The sequence below is a fragment of the Carettochelys insculpta genome, chromosome 20, assembly GCF_033958435.1.
Source record: "Carettochelys insculpta isolate YL-2023 chromosome 20, ASM3395843v1, whole genome shotgun sequence".
In the NCBI taxonomy this organism is placed as follows: Eukaryota; Metazoa; Chordata; order Testudines; family Carettochelyidae; genus Carettochelys; species Carettochelys insculpta.
In genome coordinates this window covers 4,688,918-4,713,063 of record NC_134156.1, presented here as the reverse complement: position 1 = coordinate 4,713,063, position 24,146 = coordinate 4,688,918, and the positions used below count along the sequence as shown (strand labels likewise).

Below are 24,146 nucleotides of genomic sequence, written 5' to 3'. Positions count from 1 at the left end.
TTTTATATAAGGAAAGCATGGGATTGTGTGCATGTAAAGCTAGAAATACGTTAACATTTTTAAATTTTGGGAAGGGGCAAGCATATTTTTTGGGATTGGGTGTTGTGAAACCATGGCACACTTGTTTAATAGTTCTCATTATACAAAGATTGTATACATTGCTGCAAATCAAAGACTAATGCTAATACTGAATGCCATATGTTATCAGAGCTTTTTAGCTGTCTGTAAATCTTTCAGATTGAATGTGTTCAGACATCTAAATAAAACTTACTGGTTGTGATGCCATAGATGCTGATCAGATCTCAACTACTTCATGTAATGTTATCCTTGTAATTTAAAAGGCTTGTATCCATCTTCTAAAGCTTTACATTTTGTTTTTCTGTTACCAGATAGCACTGAGCAAAGTGGCTTTGAAGCTTCATGCAGAAGAAGAAACTAGGCAATAAAATTTTAATAGCTTTTGAAAAGATTTTCAAACAGTTGCTTTTCAAGTGGAAAGGGTCTAAGGTGGTGACAGAACTATTATGACTGAAAAAATCCTGGAGTAAATTCCAGAGGGTCATAGTCTCATGAGAAACACTATCAGAAAGTGTGAGGGACCTCTGTGCTTTTTATTTTTTCAAATGGGATTAGAGAAATTAGGACTGTGTAATTTAGAAGAGAAAAGATGGATTGCACAATAAGGTTTTGTATGGTACATTTTGCAGTGAATTAAGGAAGGAGTGGTTGGTACAGTGCTGTTTGAAAGTTGGTCAAACATATAAGATTGGAGGGATTACAAATTTAATTCTGGAAAGATTTGAGTGTTGCTAGTTGAACTTCTCTAGCTACTTTTCATCTGAAAACTTCTTGTGTTTCAGTAAGCAGTTTACCTGATTGTATGCAATAATTGATTATTTGAAAATAACACCTTTTATGTCTATTTTTTCAGAGGTTTAGGCGGAGAACTAATGAGACCAGCTGGTAGGTGTTCCACTGTGTATTTGCTGGCTGGTGCTGTTTTCACTGACTTCAAATAACAAATTTATGTTGGTTAATTTACTGTTTTTTTCCCCCAACTTTTGCATCTCTCAGGATTCCATTGTTTTCTTGCAATATCAACACTTAAATTTGATAAGGTCTCTGTCTCTCTCTTTCTTTTCTCTCTTTCTTTCTCTCTCTCATGTTTACACGTACTTACATTAATAAATCATTAAAGTTAGTATTTAGGTTGTCTCTGCAACTTTAATTTGGCACCTTGTGTCATATGCATTATGACAGTGTCTAATTACATGATCACATAGTAGGGTTTTTTTGTTGTTTGTTTGTTTTTCCCACAGGAAGCCTATCTCATTCAGTCCTTCGGGTAGAATCACTCTGGAGATGAATCAGAGTAGTGTAGTGTAGGTGACTGATTCATTTCCAGAGCAGAGCCCTTTGCCTGTTTGTGGTCATAAAAAGCAGAGTGCCAGTGACCTTCCCTCAATCTCCTTCTGTTACATGTAGTGGTGACAGAATCCAGTGAGTGTCTTAGTCACTACTTCTCCTAAGCTTCAAACTCTTCCTTTTTTGATTAGTTTGTTGAAGAAAATTGTCACTTTCCCTATCCCTTACTTTCTTAACTTCGAAGGGTTTTTGTTTGTTTTTTGTGAAGACAGTCCTGTATACTTCCTTGCATAGCAGAGAGGAGCCTTACACCAGTCATAGTAGAAGAATCTAAACTGAAGATTTAAAACCTGTCTGGCCTACAATAATGGACTCATTCCCCTGATTGGTGCACATATTCTAGGCATAGTCAGTCAATGGAGAGAACCCTGTTTCTGATAGGTGCTTGGTGTATATGTCCTTCCTTCCTGTTGAGGATTTGCAAGTAGAGGGATCATGATGAGGCTCAAGGTGCGTTTAAGGCTCCAGCAGACTCTACTATTTAAAAATTAAATCTAATCTTACGTCCCTAAGCACTTAGAGACTAACACATCTCAAAAGACCATAGTTACTATAGCATAGGTTCTTTTTTGATGTTGAAATCACATGCCTAATTGCATTTGTTTTCTTGTTAAATATTTATTTTTGACATGTTAGAATATTTCTATTTGCAATATTTTCTGTTTTTGTGTTGTAAATACATGTTTTTAACAACTGTATATATTATATCAGCACTTGTCTGACTGCAGGTTGTCAAAATGTATTGCAATTTTCAGAAATGATATAATTACCTTTTTTTTTCTCCCCAGTTTGCACTTTAATTGAAAAGTTGTCAGTTTCAAAAATGCCATTTGGAGGGGATGCCGTAATCGGTATGTGATACTTTCAGTGGCCTTATATTGTGGCATCATACTAATTAAAGTGTTTGTTTACATAATACCAGTCAGTGCTGTTATCCTAGAAAACTATGTTTTGATAAGATGTTAGTGAATTAGGGCAGGTTAACAAATCTCAAACAGGTACACAAATATGTGGTTGATTCAGTTAATTAAGAACATTTGTGTTTGCGTCATCCCTAATCAAGCCTCTTTCTCTCGAAGTTGTCAAAAAGCTTCTGAAAATCCGTAATATTTAGCATGGGAAAATATGAGTCTTCTTTTCAGAAATTATCTGATTAAGGGTAGGTCAGAAACTATAGTGTTTTTTTTCGAATAGAGGGTTCTTGATGGAACGCCCCTTTTATTAGTCCCCACTTACGAAATTCAGCATCACTGTTTCTGACTGAGGGCTAGTCTACACAGAGAGCACTATGTCGGCACAGCTGCTCTGCTGTAGGATACCCTGGTGAAAATGCTCTGTGCTGATGGGAGAGGGCTCTCCTGTCAGCATAATAAATCAACCTCCATTACAATGGTAGCTATTATGTTAGGAGAAGCTCTTCAATCCGCACAGCACTGTCTAGGCTGGCGCTTAGGTGGTATGACTTGGAGGATGGAGGGTGTGCTTAATAACACCCTTACATGAAGTAAGATATAACTAAGTAAGTGGTATTTAGAGCATATGCCCTGAATAAGTTGCTACAAATCGTTTCTTCCTATCTGTTTCTCACATTACAGAATCTGGAAAAGAGCACTAGACTATGGTTGGTGTATTCAGGGAATGGAAGCAAAATAATTGTAATTCATTCCTTTAGTTATTTTAGAAAGAGCAACAAAAATAAGTAGTTTTAATTAATTGCTGAGCACTATAAATAGATGTCTGTACACGTAAGGCTGTGTCATTAACATTTTACTGAATATTTTTTCTACCATTCCAGATGGCTGGCAATGGTTGATAAATGACAGTTTAAGAAGTCTGCCTCTTGTTTCAAGCACTTCAAGACAGCAAATAAAGGTACAGTAATCCTGTCTTCATTACATAAATACGATAAAAGCAAACATTTCTTATTCCTCTGAGCAACATTTAAGCCTTTTCTAAGCTAGAAGTTCTCGCTTCCTGATACGGGATGGGAGAACAAAACCCCCTCTCGCTTCCACCACAATAAACCCCAGAAATTAACAGTGGAACTGTGGAAAAGTGGATCACCAAGACAAATGGTTTTGTCCTTCTTGGAATTCTCTTTCCTGCCATTGTGGAATGGCATAACCTGATTTCATTGCATTGTGTGGAATTATCAGAAATGTTTTTGCTGCTTTAAAACTAAGCAGTATCATCTTTGCTTTTGTAAAATTTCACCCTTTGTGATGATTTATTCTGTGGTTTTCCATTCCCTCTTTCTTTGAACACTCCTTGTGCATTTGCATGCATGCTTAAACAGACAACTCTTTTGTAAGCTTTTAAACGTGTTGTATGTTTTGCCTTGTGAAACTTTACTTTTCTGGAGGAGTGAGACAGCTTCCTGAATGTTCACCTCTTTAGTTGAATAAAAAAAGTTTCTTCAAGTTTCCAGTATTCAAAAAATCATCTTTTGAGTGATACTTCCCATGTTCAACAGTTGATATTGTAGAGGTATTAGCATTTTGGACAGGGTAACGCTCGTGAACTAAAACAATTACTGACCATACTGCTACAAGCTGACATTTGCTACTGTTTGCCATTTGATAATTGCTTTTGAAGTTATTTTGTTTTGCGGATTTTGTTTTGCTGATTTTATTTTATATAAGGGACTTCATTTTGCCTCTGCTGATGTTACTTTGGATGTCTCAATTTTCATTATGGTAGAGGCAGTGTAATACAATGTGGTCATGTATTTAATGGTAAATAGCATGTGTTGAATATTCTGCCCTGCTTTCCTAATGATTGGAGAAATGATAACATTTCACTAGATTGTTCTTTTTCCCTTAACTCCAGGAGACTCTGGTTTGACATGGCTTTATGTATGGAATAAACTTTGCTGCCTGAGGGGTAGGGTGTCTCAGAGAATTTTGTAAAAGCTGCCACAATTATCCTTTCTTGATAACTTTTTCAAATCAGATTTAGTGTGATTGTCCAGTATATCTGCACTACATACTCAGTCAGAGATGTAAAGCTCCAGTTGTATTCTTTCTACCTATAACTTCATTCTGAAAATGTTACTGATGTGTGAAACACAATATTTCTGACTTGCTGCAACATAGGTTTTTTGGCTCCATAAGGCAAAATTGAATTAAAAAAAGTTTTTGTTGGTAAAACAAGTCACTGTAACTCAAACCACACATTACATTGAGTAGAAAGCAGCACTTTCTCATGCAGCTTTTATAAGCGTAAATAAACTTTAAAAATTCCCCTCTAAAGCCTATTTTAATGACAAAAATGTATGGGCATTGCTGGCCCAGTTTTTTGAATATGTACTAGTTCAGGAGAGGAAGAGAAGGCAGGAAGGTATCTAAATTACCAGAGAAGAATCGAAAACCAGAAATTTGGCAATCCATGAAAACTGTGGATATGTAGACAAGACTGATACATCATTTATTATAAGAGCTTATGACATTGAGTTCATAGGCAATTGATCATAGACTTCAGTCAAGAGAATTTCAGCTGAAAAACTTGATTTTTAAAGTTTGCTGTGGTTGGATGTTGCCTCGCAAAGTTGAGTTAATCTGTTTTCGTGGCTTATGAACATCATCTTTGCTTATTTGATCCAGTTTCCTGCAAGCAAACACTGAATAGAGAAGGTTTTAAAAAGGCATTTTATGTGACGCTAAGATGTGGATCCATATTGATAAGATAATTTTTTTTGTCTAATATAAGTTGAGTAATCACCAATAGTAAAAGAAATACAGTTGGGGAGGCAAGAGGGGATGGGGGTGCAGCACCCACCATGGCCACGATCCACCAAGTGAATCCCATAGGGAGCTTGGGCAGGAGCAGGGCAGCAGGCATGGTGGGGGACAGCAGGTGCAGTGGGGTGGGGCAGCTGGGGTAGGAGGCTATGCCAGCTGCTCCCTGAGGGCCCTGCTTGATGGTGTGTGTGTCACCCATCAGCTCAGCCCAAGCGTCCTGACACCAGGCTAGGTCTGCCTCATTGACACGCAGCTGCTATTCTGCAAGTTCATTCTGGTGGTGGAGGGAGGCTGTGTACATAGTCATGGGGTACCCCAGCCCTCCCTTCCACTGGTCCTGGGCTTCCTAGCCTGATGATGTGGACAGGGCTGACAGGCCCTAGTGGTGAGGTGGGCCTCGCCTGGCCCTCAGACAGTGCAGCTGTAATGATGGAAGGAGAGAGAGAGATGGAATGTCAGTCCCACACCCCATCTCCGAGGCCATGCTCCCCAGGCCGAGGGATGGGGTTGTCCTGGGAGCAGTGGTATGTATGTTCTGCGTGGTGGGCCCTGCTGCACATGGACTCTGCAATGCCTTGGGGAAGGGGGCTGACCATTTGGTCCCTCTCTCCCCCAGGGAATGGGCTGGCAGTCAAGATGGGATGTCCAGACATTGAAGGGTCCCCACATGGGTGGTGGGTGATCTGGGAGCAGCCTGGCCCTTCCTGCGCCATGTCCCCCCCCCCACACCTGCACCCGTGGATCAGTGCATGGGGGCAGGTGTTGACTGTCGCCTGTGGGCATGCTTGCGTGCTGGAGTCACAGTCTTTGGCAGGGTGCCGTGGCTGGCCTGCCTTGGGCCATGGCAGGGGCGGGACCTCCCCATACCATGGGGTGTACAATGCACTGGACGCTAATCGGAGGGTCCCACAAAGATGTCCAGGCACACCCGGCTTGAGGTAGCTCGACTCAGCAAGCCTGAGGGCACAGCTCTAATCAGGGTCCCATCAGTCAATTGTCATCCAAATGGGTCTCCATTTCCAGCTTGAGTGTGGTGGCCAGGCTGGAGGGTCCCAGATGGTTCTCATCTGGCCCTGGCTCCTCCTCTGGCACCACAAGGGGCTGCTCCAATGCTGTGTCTAGCATGGTCCGGGGTGGGGAGCTGTCTTTGCCCACGAGGAGGCTGTGGAGCTTGTAGTCAAAGGGGCAGGTGGCCAATCCTGCCTGACCGCCTGGCCATATCCTTGGCCCAGACATACTCCTGGCACATCTCCTTTACCTTGGAGCACATCTGCTCTAAGATCTGGGTTACGTGTCCTCAGGCTGCCTCTTGCCTGTGACTGCCCTCATGATGTCTTCCTCCTGCTACAAGCCCAGCAAGTCCCTCAGTTCAGGCTCAGTCCCGGAGGGCACCTGGTGTTTGGTGGCCCGGGCAGGCTCCTGGGACCCCTCGGCTGGCTCCCTGGGGAGCCCTGAGGGTCACAGGTGGGCTGTCTGCCTGACATGGTCAGAATGGTCACTGCAGTTGTGGGTGTGAGGGCATTGGGGCTGCTTGGTATCTGTCCTTGCTGCCTCCATGTTCACAGCTTCCTGCCACTGGGGCTCCCTGTGCCTTTAATGAGGCCAGACGTAGGGAGCATAGAGCTGTGATAGTTCTGGCCAGGGCGTCTCTGAGCTCCAGCTGGATGGCGCCATGAAAGACTCCTCTTTTTTAAGAAGGGCCCCTGGAGCATCTACGTGCTTTTTTTCCCTGAAAGATTCTTTCAGAAAAAGCTACTCTTCCTCATCTGGGAGCAGAGGAGGGTGACCTCAAAAAGCGTGGCGCTCTTTTGATTTGATATTGAAAGAACGTGGTTTTTGTGTAGATGCTCCATGTGTTTGTTTCGAAAAATAAAATAAAAATAAAAAGTTGATTTCAGTAATTGTTATAGGGAATAGAATAAAGAACCGTTGTAAATAGAATCAGTATAAAGAATTCACTTGTGTTTTCTTAACTCTGGGCAGTTATGGCTGAGTCGACATTTAGAGAAATACGATATTAAAGTTAATTTTTAAAGCTCACAATTTTATTTCAGGAAGCTGCTGTTTCTGCACTTGCTGCATTGTGCAATGAATATTACATCAATGACCAGAGAGAAGCTGATCCAGCTCTTCAGGGTAATGATTCATATGCATTGTCTCTATTTTCTTTAATGAATGTCTCTTAATTATTTATGTGAGTTATACGGGTAGGAGAGATTCATAGGAGGCAAAATAGGTTGTTTAAAAAGCACCACAGTGGATTAGCAAATTCTGAAGGCCCAGCCCAGTTATGTACCATTTTAAAGTACATTTAATTAGATGTACATCTTGATGTAACTAATATATACCATGCCTATGTTCTATATCGAAAAATGCCTTGGAGGGATAAAGGAAAAGATTGTATGTTTATAGGACAGTGTTGTTTGTAATGCCTTGGCTATTTAATTAGTGAATTGTGCTCTTAATATACAAGCTCATGGTTTGTGCACTCTAGAAAACTACCCTTTCTTCTATCTACTTCCATGTAATTTAATATATTACCTCTAGTAATCAAACCAAGGTAAGTAGAAATTCTAGCAATTTACAGGTTAAGGAGCGACACATAGATACTTGAGAACTAGCTTACGTCCTTTTTTCATCACAGTCTTTCTAGGAAGAAATGATGGAGTGTGAATGTGAGGAGAAGAGACTTTAAAGGGGTTCAGAGAAGAGCAATGAAAGAGGTTAAGGGCCCTGAAAACTCCCATTGAACTCCCATTGACTGAAGAGTGGGAATGTTTTATTTTAGAAAAGAAGTGACTACAGGGCAACATAAGTGTGCAAAATAATGACTGGTATAAAGAAGGCAGATAATTTTTGTTCACTCTGTTGTAGACCAAAGGTAAAGGGACTTTCAGTGAAACTGAAATATGGTAAATTCAAAACTAATAAAAAGTAATATCTTTTCATATAATTAGTCACAGAACAAAAAAGCAGTCCTGTAGCACCTGAAAGACTAACAATATAATGTATTAGGTGATGAGCTTTTGTAGGACAGACCCACTTCTTTAGATCTGAAGAATTCTAATAAACTATATTGTTAGTCTTTCAGGTGCTACAGGACTGCTTTTTTTGTTTTGGGAAGATACGGACTGTCATGTTTGCCTCTCTGATGTAATTAGTCTGTGGAACTCGTAGCCACAAGATGTTGAGGCCAAAAAAAGCAAGATTCAAAGAGGGAAAGGACATTTGCAATCTTGACAAAGTTGACTGGAGTTGTTATAATTACTGATTAATTTGTTTAATATAAAACCTCATGCCTTTAGGGTTTAAAACAGTCACATATTAGGGGCTTGGGAGAGACATTGGCAGCAGAGGCAGGTGGGTATCCATGCTAATCTAGTTCTTAGCATCATCTTCCGAAGCATCTGGTGTTGGTCATCATCAAAAACAAGCTGTTGGACTAGATAAAATGACTAGTCACGTTCAGTATGGCAATACCTACATTTCCAGGTTTAAATACAAGAGTGGAATTGCATTCATTTTTCACAGGAATCATGAGAATGTTTTCCCATATTTATTTTCTTTATCATTCCTAAATTGCATATGTGTTACAATAGTCCATTATTTAGTTCTATTCTGGTAGTTCCCAGAATCAGCTAGGCACTGCCCACGTGTACAGGAAGATGGAGTCCTTTCCCTAAAGAGCTTGCAGTCTAATAGGACATACAAGCAGTATATGAGGGGGAGAGAGAAGAGATGCAGTTAAGAAATGTCCAGTTAGTAATAGGGCCCTACCAAGTTCATGGCAATGAAAATTGCATCTTGGACCATGAAATTTGTTCTGTCCCACTTCCCCCACATATAAGAGTGTGTGTGGGTGTGTGCGTGTGTGCTTTTGCTATGTATTATACAGATTTCATGGGGGAGACCAGTATATCTGAAATTGAAGGTCCGGACCAAAAAGGGACGTATGGAGGAGAGAAGGGCTGCAAAATTATTTTACGAGGGTCATGGTATTGCCACCATTACCTTCAGTATCCTGCCATGCCATCCTTACTTTGGTGCTGCTACTGGCAGTGGGTCTGCCATCAGAGTTGAGCTCCTGGCCAGCACCATCACTCTTCAGCTGCCCAGCTCTGAATGCAGCACCACAGCTAACAGCAGCACAGAAGTAAGAGTGGTAGGACTGCAACCCCTCAACTTCTTTTTGGGTCAGGACCCTTACAATTACAACACCATGAAATTTCAGATTAAATAATTGAAATAATGAAATTTATTATTTTAAAAATTCTGTGTCCAAGAAATTGACCAAAATGGACTGTGAACTTTGGTAGAGCCCCAGTTGTTAAATATGCTTTGGGGATTTTGTTTTTGTCAATCAAATACATGTAATCTAGACTCTGTTGCCCAACAAACAGTTCATTATTAGTGGGCCTGTTTACGGATGACAATGTAGAGTGTTTTGATCATTTTGGAAAATGGGAGGTTTGAATGTTGAAGGTGAAAATAAAAGTGACTTGTTGAACTCTTGATAGCTGAGGGAAGGGGACTGTATAGAGAAGACAGTAATGTATCAGAGTCATAAGGAAGAGTGAACATGATATAGGAAAAGGGAAGTAAATGACTTAGATCTGGTCTACCTTAAAAAGTTATATTTTCATTGGTCAGGAATACGAAAAAAGTACACCAACCCACATAGCTATGTTGACATAGCTGCATCTACACTGGGTTTAGTCAGTCGAAAAGTGCTCCCATAGGACATGATTCGGAGGGGAAGTTTTCCTACACTGGCTATATCTACATTAACACTTTTGTTGGTGTAAGTTATGGAGCTCAGAGGTGTGAAAAAGCACCATCCTGAGCAACGTAAGTTACGCCTACAGATGCATCAGTGTGGATAGTGCCATGTTGGCAGGAACTGCACTCCCACAGACATAGTCACTCCTGTTTGTTGGGCATGGGATCTCTTTCCCATTGGCATAGAACAGCTATATGGGTGATCTTACAGAAGCTCGGTTGCATTGGAATAACTGTGGTCTACCACGCTTTTCTGGATATCTATGCAAGTGGTGATAACAATTGCACCAAAAATGTAAACAATTTTTAACCAATGTCAGTATGTCTAGGTTTGTGTATTTCTGTGGAAATCATACTCTTCTCTGTGTTACCAGTAACAAGTATGTGCTATGTATCTCTAATCTACTTCTAGGAACTTCCCAGCATTCCTGCAAAAGTTGTGTTATACAGTGTATCTACCAAATAGGTCCATGTTAATAGATACGCCTCTTAGAGCAGGTCCAAGCAGCAGGGGATTTTGGTAATACTGTACCAGTGTTACTTGAGTGTGTGGTAGCTATACAATACCACAAACTTCAGTGGTTTGAAATCTGAATTTATTCAAAGCAAGGAAGTCCCAACTAGCCTGCACTGTTGCTATCACATCACTTCTTTCCTTTCTCTTTGTCTTCCACTTTCTTTCCTCTGCACTCTCTTATTTGCTGTATCCCTCTTCTTTCTTCCATGTGTCATTTTCACTCTTTCTCATGTGTGCCTGAAACTTGCTTTTGAGATTCTCTTCTTCTGACTGTCTCTCGGTAGCTGCAGGTCCTGTAAATTGAAAATTGTAGAAACTTCATGGGCTATGGTGTTTTACCAAGCACACACCCAGAGGAGGCATGTAATGTCACATTGCCAGAGGCCAAATAATTACCACTGCTTATCAGTTTTCAGTAAATAGCTGCTGGTTTGCGTTCTGTCACTTGTGAATTTTCTGTCATTTGGCTGAGACCTTCGGTTTGAAATGAACATCAGTCATAGCAATGCTTCTGCAACCACATTGTTTGAAATGTTGTCAATGAGTACTTACGCAAGCATGGTAGCAGCATATGGCCTCAGGGATCTGCATATGGGTCTGTGAATGGGAAGGTTTTAAAGTAATACACATATCTGTGTGAAAATGTGTTAGCTCTAGAATAGGTAACTAGTTTCCTGATGAGATGTGGTAAACACCTGCTGGCTGTACGGGGGTTTAAAAATAATGTGAATGGAGTAATGAGTAGTGATTAAATGCATTGCTCCATGATGAATTATCTTTCTTCCTCTGGCAAATACTGCCTAATCATTTAATCTTGAGATGACAGGTAGAGCCTTCACTCTTTCAGTCTTCATAGCCATTCTGACTTCTATGTCTCTAGTAAAGTTGATGTTGATAAATGCAAAGTAATGCATATCAGAAAATATACTTTGGACTATATGAATAAATGATAAGGACTAAATTAGCTGTTACCAGTCAAAGGAGAGATCTTGGAGTTCATTGTGGATAGTTGTCTGGAAACATCCACTCCATGTGCAGCTTGAGTCAAAAAAAGAAGCAATATTAGACATCACAAAGAAGGGGATAGAGAATAAAACAGAAAATACCTTATTGTCGCTGTATAAATCCATGATACACCCATATCTTGAATGCTGTGTGCAGATTTGGTTGCCTCACCTCAGAAAGATGGCATTGGAAATAGTTCTGAGAAGGGCAAGAGAAATGATTAGTGTTTAGAATGGCTGCCATATGAGGGGAGAGTAATAAGAGTGGGACTTTTCAGTTTGGAAGAGGCAATTAAGGGGGGAATATGATAGAGGTCTATAAGCTCATGATTGGTGTGGAAAAAGTGAATTGAGTGAAGAATTATTTTTAGAGTCCTTGTGCAAGAACTGGAGGGGCCTTACGTTCCTGTCTGTTCCAGGAACAGTGTTCAGTAGTATTCTCTGGGAGAGAATGAAGACAGAAATTCATAGCTCAGGGAAGAATGGGTCGGCTTCCAAAGCAAGAGATCTTCTGCTGACCAAATAGCAATTTTCAGAGTGATCGTAGAACAGTTGCTTCAGTGGAACTCCCCGCCCTACATAACTTTCATAGACTTTGAAAAAACCTTTAACAGCATTGATAGAGACACTTGGTGGAAACTGCTGCAACACCATGTCATCTCATCGAAAATTATTAACCTGATCCGTTCAACATACAAACCCTCAACATACCAAGTTGTTCGCAGTGGTGTCTTGACAGAATCTTTTAGCATACTCTCAGGTGTGCGACAAGGGTGCCTATTGTCACCTTTCCTATTGTTGGTGACAGTGGACTGGATTATGGGCAGGACAACAGATGGCCATCAATGGGACATTCAGTGGACACTTTTCAAACACCTATAGGACATTGAGTTTGCTGATGATATGGCTTTCCTTTCACACCAACATAAAAGCCTGGAAGACAAGGGTGCAACACTAGACAAAACTGCCTCAGTGACTGGAATGAGCATTAACAAGGAAAGACCAAGACAATGAGGATCAACCAGTCCAACAACACCAGGATCACACTGGGAGGCGATGACCTGGAAGGTGTGGAGCAGTTTACCTACTTTGGTAGTATTATGGACAGAGACAGAAGAACTGGCAAGGATGTCAGTGTCAGAACAGGCAAAGCAACAGCTGCTTTCAAGACTCATCATCCTATGTATCATTAACAAATAACATCTGCGAATACTAAACTGCAGATCTTCAAATGTGAAGAGTGTGTGCTTGCGTGGATGCGAGACCTGGTGTACAAAAATGTCTTCAAATCACAAGCTACAGACATTCATAAACAGATGCCTGAGGTACATCCTTCACATCAAATGGCAAGACTGCATCACAAATGAGGAGCTTTGGAATAGAGCAGGAAAAGAACCGCTTGATGCTCAAATCAAGAGAAGAAAGTGGGGATGGCTAGGCCACACTCTCAGAAAACCATCATCCATTATAGTCCATGAAGCTCTCAAAGGAACCCTCAAGAAAAATGCAGAAGAGGAAAACCTCAGACAATGTGGAAAAGATCTACAGATATTGAAGAACTGTGGTATTCCTGGAGCCAGCTAGAAGTTTTGTCCTGAGACAGAGTGAACTGGAGGAGACTTGTAGATGACCTATGTTCCACTTGGAGTACAAGGGTTTAAGTCAATTCCCATAACACAAGAACTACCAATCTCCGGATTAAATTAGTAGATAGCAGGCTTTACAATAAACAAAAGGAAGTACTTCTTCATAAAATGCTCAGTCAACCTGTAGAACGCCTTGCTGGACGATGTTGTTTAAGAAAAAGAGCTAGGTAAATTCGTTTAGGATAGGTCCATCGATGATATTAGCCAAGAGGGCAAGAATGGCTCTCTAGCCTGTGCTTGTCAGAAGCTGTGAATGGGTGATCAAGGATGGATCACTGGATGATTACCTGTTCCTTTAATTTCCTCTAAGGCACCCTGCATAGACCACTGTCAGAAGACAAGGTACTGGTCTTAGATGGACCTTTGATCTGACCCGGTACGACCATTCTTAATGACTGAAAGCTATCTAATTTTGTGACTTAACTATTTTTTTGAAAAGAGATTATGTAAATTGCAACTCTCAATCAATTTTAGGTGTGAATAATTACACATTACATGGGTTTTACTTGATCATATATTTTGCTCTTCATTTACGAAAAAGTTTGATAAAGTAGCTGAAATCTGATCAGTCTGTTTCCTTCCACCCACGCCATTCCTGGGTTCTAGTGATTTCTTTTTCTTAGTGTGTGGGTCCATCTTCTCATTCCTCTAAGATCATTAGAGCCACTGTCCTACCTCTTCACACTGCAGTATAGAGATCCTGAGCTCTGCAGGATGAAGATTTCTATCTTGAATATGTTTTGGGCCTCAAGGCAGCCCAGGGATTTATTTATTTATTTATTTATTTGTTTAAAAAATCCCTAGCATACATTCTGGCCAGGCAGTTACCATGGTCCTAGGAGCTGTGGGAGAATCATGAAGCAGAGTCAAAAAAAGAGCCATGAAAATACATAAAGGGTTAGACAACTTTCTCTATAATGATAAGGTCAAGGAGTTTGATTTGTTCTGCTTAACAAAGAAAAAGTTAAGGGTGACCTGATTATAGTCCACATATACCTACATGGGAGACAAATATTGATTATGGGCACTTCAGTCTACTAGAGGAAGGTATAATGTAAACCAATAGCTGGAAGATGAGACTAGATACTTGCAAACTGGAAATGAGTCATAAAATTTGGAAAGTCAGAGCAACCATCTGAACAAATTATGAATGATTGTGGTGGATTCTTTGTCACTAGCAATTTGCAAATCAGGATTAGATGCTTTGCTTAAAGATATGTTCTAGGAATTATTTTAGAGATGTCTTCTGGCCTAGGTTGTATGGGAGTCAGACTAGATAATCATAGTGGTCCCTTCTGTCTTTGTAATCTGTGGTACTGAAGTTGTTTTGGGTGTAAAAGGTTGGGTCCCTACGTGCCTGCATAGAGTGCCTGGCTTTATTATAAGCTCTGTTGAGCACTTGGTTTTGGTTTAAAAAACAAAACACGCGGCCCGTGTCTACACTAGCCCAAATCTTTAAAATGGCCATTCAAAGATTACTAATGAGGCGCTGAAATGCATACTCAGCACCTCATTAGCATGCCACCAGCCATGGCTCTTCGAAATTGCCGCTTTTCGCTGCTGTGCGGCTTGTCCAGACAGGAGCCCTTTTTGAAAGGACCCCGCCAACTTTGAAATCCCCTTATTCCTATCTGATGAATTGGAGTAGTGTAGCCATAGTCGCAGAAACATTAAAATAAGAGAAACTTAACTGGTGTCACTCTTTGGAAAGAGCAAATTTAAAATCATTCTAAACTGAGTTTGTCACAAGATTAGCATTCCGCAAGCTATAGCCTACGTGTCTGTCTGTCTGTCTCTCTCTTTCTCTCTTTTTGTTAAATCAGTACTTTTTCTGTAAGAACAGAATGTCTTGCATGTTAGCAAGAGAATTTGGATTGAAGAGAATGTTAACACAGGCTGTCTGTTCTTCTATTGGTGGGCTAGCTATGTAATTATGTAGTCTCTGGGCTTCACTTCACAATTGTATTTTTCTAGGTGAACTGTTGCAGCAGTATATATCAGAACTTCAAAACACAGAAGAAATGATTCGTTGTGGTTTTTCGCTAGCCCTTGGGGCTTTGCCAAGATTTCTGCTAAAGGGCAAACTCCATCAGGTGAGATGAAGTGTAGTCCTTAGCAAATAAATAAGGGGAGAGGGGCACACATTTTAACTGATTCAGAAAATGGTTTGAGTGAAGTCTGAATGTTTTATCAAATAAATGGTAGAAGCTCATTACCATGAGTGTTCATGTGAGAGTGTTAAGTTTGTCCTACAATAATTCAGTCAAGCATAATAATTTTGGCTTAACATATATTCATATAACTAAAATCGAGCCTTTTCTCAGCAATCTGAGTGTAGAAGCCAAACACTGACTTGGAATAGAAAAAAGAACTGTCCCTTTGCTAATGCCCATTGTTTTAATGTTTTTAACAATCATCTCCTGAAAAAATCCTGGCCTTTTAAAAAAAAAAAAAAAAAAAAAAAAAAGCCGTTGTTTGTTTGGTTTTACCCTTTTTTTTTTCCCTCACAAATTTTGGATGTGCTGGAAGTCCCCAGACTTAGCTCCCTGCTCAAGAAGGAGAGATGGTGGTGGCTTGGTCACCCCTTGCAGGTCCTTGGTACTGAATGGCACAATGTCCCTGTGCAGAGGAGGGCAGCTACTGATGGAGGACAGCTTGTCTGCTGTGGAGGGAGAGAGATGGGCAGGGAGCTGGATCTTGGAAGCCAAGACTGTCTGACTACCGCAGTGTTAGGCCTTTAGGAAGTGGCAAGTATGGGAGTAGTAGGCATCCTTTATTCTCACCCATATGTCCCAGTGAATAGTGGGCACACACCATCCCCAGCCCTCTGCACCCTTCCCCTTCGTGTCTGCTGCATCCCATCGGCACTGACCTCTCTGAATAACCCTTGTGAGTAGCTTCAACTTCAGCTCACCTTGGGGGCATGTGATCACCCAGAGAGGAGCCCCAAGGCACAGAGCTGTTGTCTCTGCTGCTGCTGCTGTTTCCAGACAGTGGACATTCCTAATCCTGGCTCTGATGCCCCAGGGCTGGAAACTGGGCACTCTAATCCCGCTGAAACTCCTGAGAAGGGAGCTTGAGCAGTGATGACCCTCCTGCTGCTAGTGGGTCAGTGTGACAAAAGGAGCAATGTCCAGTGTCCATGGCAGGATTATTTTCTGTTTATTCATCTCACTCTCAGTCAGAGCTCCCAACCTCCTGCTCTTCCTCTCAGCTCTGCCCCACTTTTCCCTGCTTTCTCCTGACCCCAGCTCTGCATCTGGCTAAGTAATGACTTGGGAATAGGAGTTCTGTTCAAGTAACATTTCTTGTTACCAACAGTAAATGATTTTAAAAAGACAAAACTATTGTGTAATGGGGGTTAGAGAAGATTTCATAACTCCTAACATTTCACCATTTGTTTTTCCACAGCCCATAATATTAGTTCCAATATTTTCTTTGAAAATAGAAGTTAATATTTTGCAATAATTTTTTGTGCAAATTATGATTTTTTAAACAAACACTGATAAATTCAGGGAAATTTTAAAAAAAGGAAATGAAGGGCCTTATTCTTTTCCCTAAAAAATTGTCTGCTTATGTTGGGGGAGGTAAAGCGTATTCAACGGTCTCTGTGTAGAAGCTGGCATTACCTTCTGCTTGTGCAGCTCTTATTCTGCAGATAAATGGTTGATTTCATTCTGTAAGACTATGTCTACACTTGACCCCTACTTTGAAGGCTACACAGCCTGCTGGCACTTTGAAGTTGTCGCAGGGAGAATTAGCTTAACAAAGTCCTGCATATTCATGGCAGCACTTTATTAGTATTCTCCGATCAGCCTGGTTACCATGCCCCCTTTGAAGTAGGAGGCAAGTGTAGACGTAGCCTGAATGTTTTTAAATCTAGTGTCCACCGTGAACATGTAAATTTGCGGTTATCTTTTTTAGGTTTTAGAAGGTTTGAAAAAAGTTATCTGTATTTCCCACAAAGATGTGAGCTTTGCAGAATCAAGAAGAGATGGCCTAAAAGCAACCGCAAAGTATGTTTTGTCAGCTTTATATTTATCTGATTTCAAATTACTGCATGTAAAATGTTTAGCATTCATGTTATTATTCTAACTTGGCTATATTGGATTAAATTCACCTCCAAAGGGGTTGTTTTATATTCTTCATGGGTCATAAGGACCCCCACTACCTGTCTTGCTTAAATCAGTCCTTGATGCCACCTGCCCGTTCTTTGGACAGATGGGTACTAGATGGAACTACCTTTGGGAATTGTTGGCATTGTTTTTTTTTTTAATCAGCCAATTGCATGTCTATTGCATGTTAGGAACACTCCCTTCTCATGACCTAGAAGTTCATGAGCTCATTGTACTAACCTGGATTATGATAAATCAGAATTGATTAAGTTTGTGTTTCTTTTTCAATGACGTACAAATCCTGAGAAAATAAGAATATCCTGTATTTTCATTCTTTCTTTCTCTCGAGGGAAATATTCAAGGTTGATGAGTTGAGTGATGCTATCATTTTTGAAACTATCATTCCTGTTTGTGTGTAAAATACATGAAATATATTATGTTCTTAACTTTATACGATGATTCAGATAACCCTGTTACATCATTTCCCAGTGTAAATTAGTATGTGATACAGATGAAAAATACCCCCAAGTTAGCTATTAATACCAAATACATGGCACTGGATTCCTCTGTAATCGTGTGTACAGATATCACATTGGTCCTCTGCTCTACGTGTTTGGTTCATTACGGGGAATAGCTGGATGATGAGGATGTAAAATAATTGTGCTTCTTTATGCATTTATCCTACAAGTAAAAATGCATCTGTTGGGCCCAGACTAACACAGCTACCTCTTTGTTACTGCACTACATCAGTGTACTTGTAGTGCTGCAACGCTGTATGTCTTTAGTTTCATGACCTACCGTGCTTGATACCCAGGCACCTGAAGTCTCCCAAACACATGGTTTATGTAACTATTTCAATGTTGAATCAGAAATTATGAAATCGGAATGTGACAGATTCAGCCAGAGGATCATGCTGCATACCCCTTTTAGAAATTTTCTGAATGGATATGTCAAGGATATTTATATGTCCAAAATACTGGAGTGTGAACAAAACTAAGCTTGGCATGATTTTGTCCTTTTTCTCGACAATTTCTTTTCTGTTTCTCTGTTAGAGTTTGTCAGACAGTTGGTGTGAAGAGAGAAGGATCACAAGATCAATTTGTATGCAAAGATAATGTTATTCAGATCTATACAATGTTACTTAATGGTATGAGTGACTACACCACAGACAGCCGAGGAGATGTTGGAGCATGGTAAGTCCTCAGGTATTTGGAGACTAAGAAATTGAATTTCTTTCTATTAGTATTTTGTTACCACTGTGATGTGGTCTACTGTAAGTCTGTAGTTAGACTCAGAGATTTTCCAAAAGCTAAGATGGGACAAAATGAATATACCCCAACGTTTGAAGATTTGAGTAAGGGTAGAAATATTGTGTAGAAAATGAGGACAGTGTTTTTCCACCTATGCCTCAAAATAGAAACAAAAACAAAAAAAAAGCTTAACTCACACGTGGCCCTTTTCTGGCTTTTACTATCTTCTGTTTCCAGGTGATGAATAAAGCCTCAGGCTAAATGTGAGTCACTTGTGAGGTTAGCCTAAGATGCAGTGTTTACTCTTCGCTTACAGTTTTTTAAATATCATATTTGCCCTTAGTCATGCCTCAAACCAGAAGACCAGTTTAAAAGTTTTCCCAATGACAGCTTTTTATGTGGCTGACTGACCAGCAGAGGGAGCTGTTGTACAATTTGTTAAGTGCTTCTATTTCATTGAGTTTAAACACAGGTTTTTAAGAAATTAAATGTTTCGTAAAGGTATAGTAGTCTTTGTTTGCTATACTGAAATCAGGGTTTCAGTGGCTTCAGCTCTTACCTCTAAAAATAACAACTTTAAATATATACTAATCAAAGATGTGCATTCATTGTGTGCTTTAGTCTTCAAACCTTAATATGTATAAAGTAGTAATGTGGTGAGAAATTGTTCAAAATGTAAATTAGTGAAATGAGACGATTCTGTGCTGTTCCCTCAATGAGCTGGGATAAAGAGTGTGGTTTTTAAAATGACAAAAAATAAAGGCATTGTAAGAAGTTTTTTTCATAAGTGACCTTAGATACTAAAGTACACAGAATTTGGTATATGAGTTCACACACTGGTGGAAGATCCCTGCATTCCTTGAGTGAAATGGACAATAAAAAGGGGTCGGGTCTGCACGTTGTTCTTCATATTGTGAAATCCAGAAGAAAAAAAAATGTGAAAGACCCAATAAAGAAAAAAGCAAGTCATCTTACTAGGTCATTGTTCTTTATATATTAAATGTTTCAAGGGTGCATGACCCAGAACATTTCTAAATCTTCAGGAATTAAACAGCTGTTCTCTGACTTCGATTAAAAATAGTGCAAGTATACATGATTGCATCTGCTTGCAGGCAGACATGTCCCTTTAGCTTAGCTTATTTGATGAGGTAACCAGAACTGCAGACAGTATTCAAGGTGCAGGTGTACCTTAGAGTTCTATAGTGGCAATGTATTCTTTTTGTTTTATCTATCCCTTTCCCAATCTAACATTCTGTTGACTTCTGCTGCACTTTGAGTGGATATTTTCAGAGAACTATCCACAATGACCAAGATCTCGCTTCTGAGCAGTAATGGCTCATTTTAGATGTCATCATTTATATGTGTAGTTGGGGTTATGTTTTCCAATGTGCATAACTTTTCATTCATCAACATTAAATTTCGTCTTCATTTTATTGACCACTTACTCAGGTTTGTGAGACTCCTTTGTAACTCTTCTCAGTCAGCTTTAAATATCTTGAGTAATTTTGTATGATCTCAACAGGTTTCAGAGAGGTAGCTGTGTTAGTCTTTTTAGCAGAGCCAATGAAGAGTAGTCTGGCACCTTAAAGACTAACAAGTGTATTAGGGCATAAGCTTTTGTGGGCTGCAGATCACTTTGTCAGATACGTGAAGTGGAAGCTTCAGTATGTCCTAATACATTTGTTAGCCTTAGAGGTGCCCCAGAATTATTAATAAAATTATAAAAATAAAATTCATATTAAGTATTACATTCTCAATTAAAATTATTGTTATATTCAAAGAAGACCTGAAAAAATATGATAAAGTATGCCTTAAACATAATCTATAATAATAATAGATGTGACTTTCTGACAGAAGTACATTTTCTTTGGTAGCCCTGAAAGCTACAGTAGGCTTTGAGTTTGATATGCCTGACAGCACTCCAGAAAGACAAGACCATTGTGGAGAAGCTTAATTTTAGCTTCTCCACAATGGCCTTGTCTTTCTGGAGCATTCATGTAGCACTTCATTTGTTCAGTGGCCCCACGTTATTTGGCTGGCTTTCTGTGTGTGTGCCTGACTCCTGGAGATCAGTTATACATGTCATTTCTGCTTCTGATATACTTTGCTGTTAGTTTTTGTCATTTGCTGATTGCTCTTCAAATTCTTTTGTTTTCGTTGCCTACCTAATTACACTTTTATCCTTTCCTTGATAGAGTTTATCCTTCTTTCTATTCCTCTCCATAGGGTTTGACTTCCAGTTTTTACAGACAACAAGAAGTCCTGTGGCACCTTAGAGCTAACATATTTTGGAGCATAAGCTTTCGTGGGCAAAGAACTGCTTTGTCTAAAAGAATGCCTTTTGCTTCTAACTGCCGCTTTTACTCTATTGTTTAGCAATAGTGGCATTTTATTTTTCTTCTTACTGTAATTTTTTATTTGGGATATACAATTGTTTTGAGCATTTACTATGGTGTTTTGAAATAGTTTCTGTGTGGTTTGCAGGCACTTCACTTTTGTGATTGCTCATTTTAACTTCCATTTTAACTATTTTCATCACTTCTATGTATTTTCCCTTTTTGAAGTTAAATGCTACTGCAGCCTGTTTCTTTAGTATTTTTCTCCCTACAAGGATATTAACTTTAATTACATGTTAGTGAGATGTTCAGCGGCACTCATTCTTTACCAGATCCTCTGTACTACATGAGACTAAATTCAGAATTCTCTTTCTTCATGTGGATTCCAAGATTAGCTGCTCCCAAGAAGCAGTAATTTACAATGTGTAAACATTTTATCACTGCATCCCATCGTGAGGTGACATATTCCCAGTGAGTATGGGGATAGCTGAAATTCCCCATTATTCTTGGTTTTTCTTTTTTTGGAGTCTCTCTAATCTCCTTGAGCATTTCACAGTCATGTCACTGTCTTGGTTGGGTGATCTGTAGTATATTCCTACTGATATACTCATATTATTCAAGCATGGAATTTCTATCCGTAGAGATTATGTGGTACAATTTGATTCATTGACGTTTTAAGATTTTTACTATGCTTTCTTTCACATGAAGAGCCATTCTCCCACCAGCAACTTAAGATAAAATAACACAAAATGCTGCAATTCAGCCTATTATTTTATTTTAATGTGAGCTATAAAATGGAACAGTAGATTTCTGAAGTTCCTTTTCTTTTGCATTTTTGTGTTTTATATAGCTTCTGAAAATCAAAAAGGCATTTCAAAGGTTATTTGAAAGCCTTACTTCCCCCAAGACTGGTCCTTGGATTTCTGCAACACGGGTGATTGCGTTCTTGAATACTAAGCCCTCTGTGATGCATTTGGCTTCTGCTGACCCTTGGCCCAACAGTGGCAGCCAGTTTCTGAACTCAGTGTTCATTGTTCAGTATTGTATAAACCTTTGCTACCTGCAATTTTAAAAGAGGAGAGGAGAAAACTTCTGTTGCTTTTCTGCCATAAAAAGCTTGTTTTCCATTCTATTTAAGTTGCAAAATTTTTATTAATAGGTTTCTTTGTGTAAAGAAAGCTTTATTGATGTCTAAAATAGTATGATACATTTATGGAAGAGTCATCTGGCTTATTTGTAATTAGAAGTATTTTTAATAAGGTTAGTACTGTTTTCAGTGAGTTGTATTTTTGTTGTTGATTATTCTAATGCACACAGTAAAATATTAGTATATATGGAATCTTTATTATACTCTGAATTTTTGCATACCTAATTCAGGATTGTTAATATAGATTGAGCCTCCTTGATCTGATGCCAGGGCTTGGATGTTGCTGGATGGAGTGACCTGGGCCAGAGAGCCCCGGCAGATGGTGTGGGGTTGGCTGGGAGTCTGTCTGGGAAGCTGCCAGTCTGGCAGTTGGAGGCCTGGCAGCTGGGAATCTGTCTGGGGTTGCCAGGAGTGGAGCTGGGCTACGGGATCAGCAGCAAGGGAGTCAGATTTACTTCTCCAGGTCAGCCAAGTTCCTTGTTCAGGATTGGTCAGGTCCTGAGGGTACCAGACCAGGGAGGTCCAACCTGTGTAACTGAATGCTGGAGTTGAGTTATACATGTCACTTATGAAGCCATGCCTCCAGCTGTTGCAGCAAGGCACCACTGCTATCTACCTAAACATGACTAAAACAAATGAATTTTTTCGACAGTTAAGCACTGATAAATTGGCCGCAGAGTTCTCTGGAGCACTTGTCATCTTGCTGTACAAGGTGACTGTAGACTTTCCCCCACACCTAATTTTTTTCTGTTAGTTCTAGTTTGGGGGGGGGGAGGTCTCCCTTTCACCCTTTTTTCTTTTTCGTTCTGTGCTAGTTTGCCTCTTCCCTGCCCCCCAGCATGCCCCCGGGAGTTTAAGAACTGTGTCACTTGTGTGAAGTCTACGCCCAGAAGGGACCCACCTACGGTTAGCCTCAAGAGTTTAGGTGAAGGGCTCTTAATAAATATATGCAGTATGTGTAAGTGCTTCAAGCCTAGGACTAATCCAGAAAGTGATCAGGGCTTGAAACTCCTACTTATGGAGTCCGCACTTCCCTACTAGCTACTTATAATCTTCCTTTGATGCTTTCTCTCTGCGGTTAATGCTTACTTTACTGCCATGACCATCCCCTGAGCTTTTTAGTAGTAAGAGGGAGACACATTCCCACCCAGCTGCCTGGCAAGATGGTGATGCATGATTCATTTCCTGCCACTTGTGTCATGGGAGCATGATATATGCATCTGCTAATATGCATATGCTAATTTTTTTTTTTTAAGGGTAAATCATTTTCTCATACAGAATCCTCTGTCAGCATCTATCATTCATCTGTTACTATGCGAGCCTTATGGCAAAATCTTTGTCACGTGTCTCCCAATGCCCTGAAATTTTCAGAACCCATTTTAAGTATATTCAATAGTAAATTCTGCCTCACAGACATTTTAGTAGGAATTTTACAAAACATTGCAGTTTCAATTTGGTGCCATAAGGTTAGGATGTGGGTTGTCACATCCAGAGTTGTTTCTTATTCAGTCACATAACATCTGTGTGGCAACTACATTAATTGCTCATGTGGAAACATTAATATTAGGCAGTTATTTGATGATGATGATTTGTGTTGTTTTAAATAAGATATAACAACCAGAAGAAAACAAGACTATCTTCCTTCCTGCACCTCAATATGACTCACCACTTACTACTATGATGTTACACATCCTTGGCAGGTGATATGTAGGTGATAATGTAGGTCTGTCCTTTTTCCCTCCTATTTCCTCGCTGTTCAGACTTGTCTCCATGGGGCAATGCACTGGAATAGCTTTTGTCGAATATGCTATTCCAGAATAGCACCTTGTGTGTGCAGCCTCTTAATCTAACAAGTGTCCAGTGGACTATTTTATTTTGCAGTAGCTATTTGGCTCCGTTAAGCAATGTAGAAAAGTCCTGATTAACTTCCCCATTCCTCTCATTCCTTCCTCTATTTCTGCCTTTAATTAAAAATAAAATCTTCAGTAGACCCTGGGATTTTCAAAGGATCCTCAGTGATGTAGCTGTCATTGAAATTCAAGTGGGATTTGGGTGCTAACCTCCCATAAGGCTCCTTTCACAGCACTAGCCAAAACCAACAATAACATATAACTAAAGAAAGCAGCTCTCAGTGGGGACTGTTGGAAGCTGTGTACTTTTGAAAAAATTGGCCCCGAAGGTGTGAAT

At 40.0% G+C, this 24,146-nt stretch overlaps 1 protein-coding gene across 2 annotated transcripts in view; it reads left to right on the top strand.

The window, feature by feature from the left end:
- TBCD (tubulin folding cofactor D) overlaps positions 1-24,146 on the top strand; it is a 204,487-nt gene that overhangs the window by 134,997 nt on the left and 45,344 nt on the right. For both annotated transcript variants that reach the window (XM_075014908.1, XM_075014907.1), the window contains exons 24-30: positions 932-963; positions 2,214-2,276; positions 3,221-3,297; positions 7,220-7,301; positions 15,086-15,204; positions 17,036-17,127; positions 18,279-18,419. In XM_075014908.1, the coding sequence (XP_074871009.1) occupies positions 932-963; positions 2,214-2,276; positions 3,221-3,297; positions 7,220-7,301; positions 15,086-15,204; positions 17,036-17,127; positions 18,279-18,419 (606 nt within the window). The remainder of the gene's footprint in view (positions 1-931; positions 964-2,213; positions 2,277-3,220; positions 3,298-7,219; positions 7,302-15,085; positions 15,205-17,035; positions 17,128-18,278; positions 18,420-24,146) is intronic.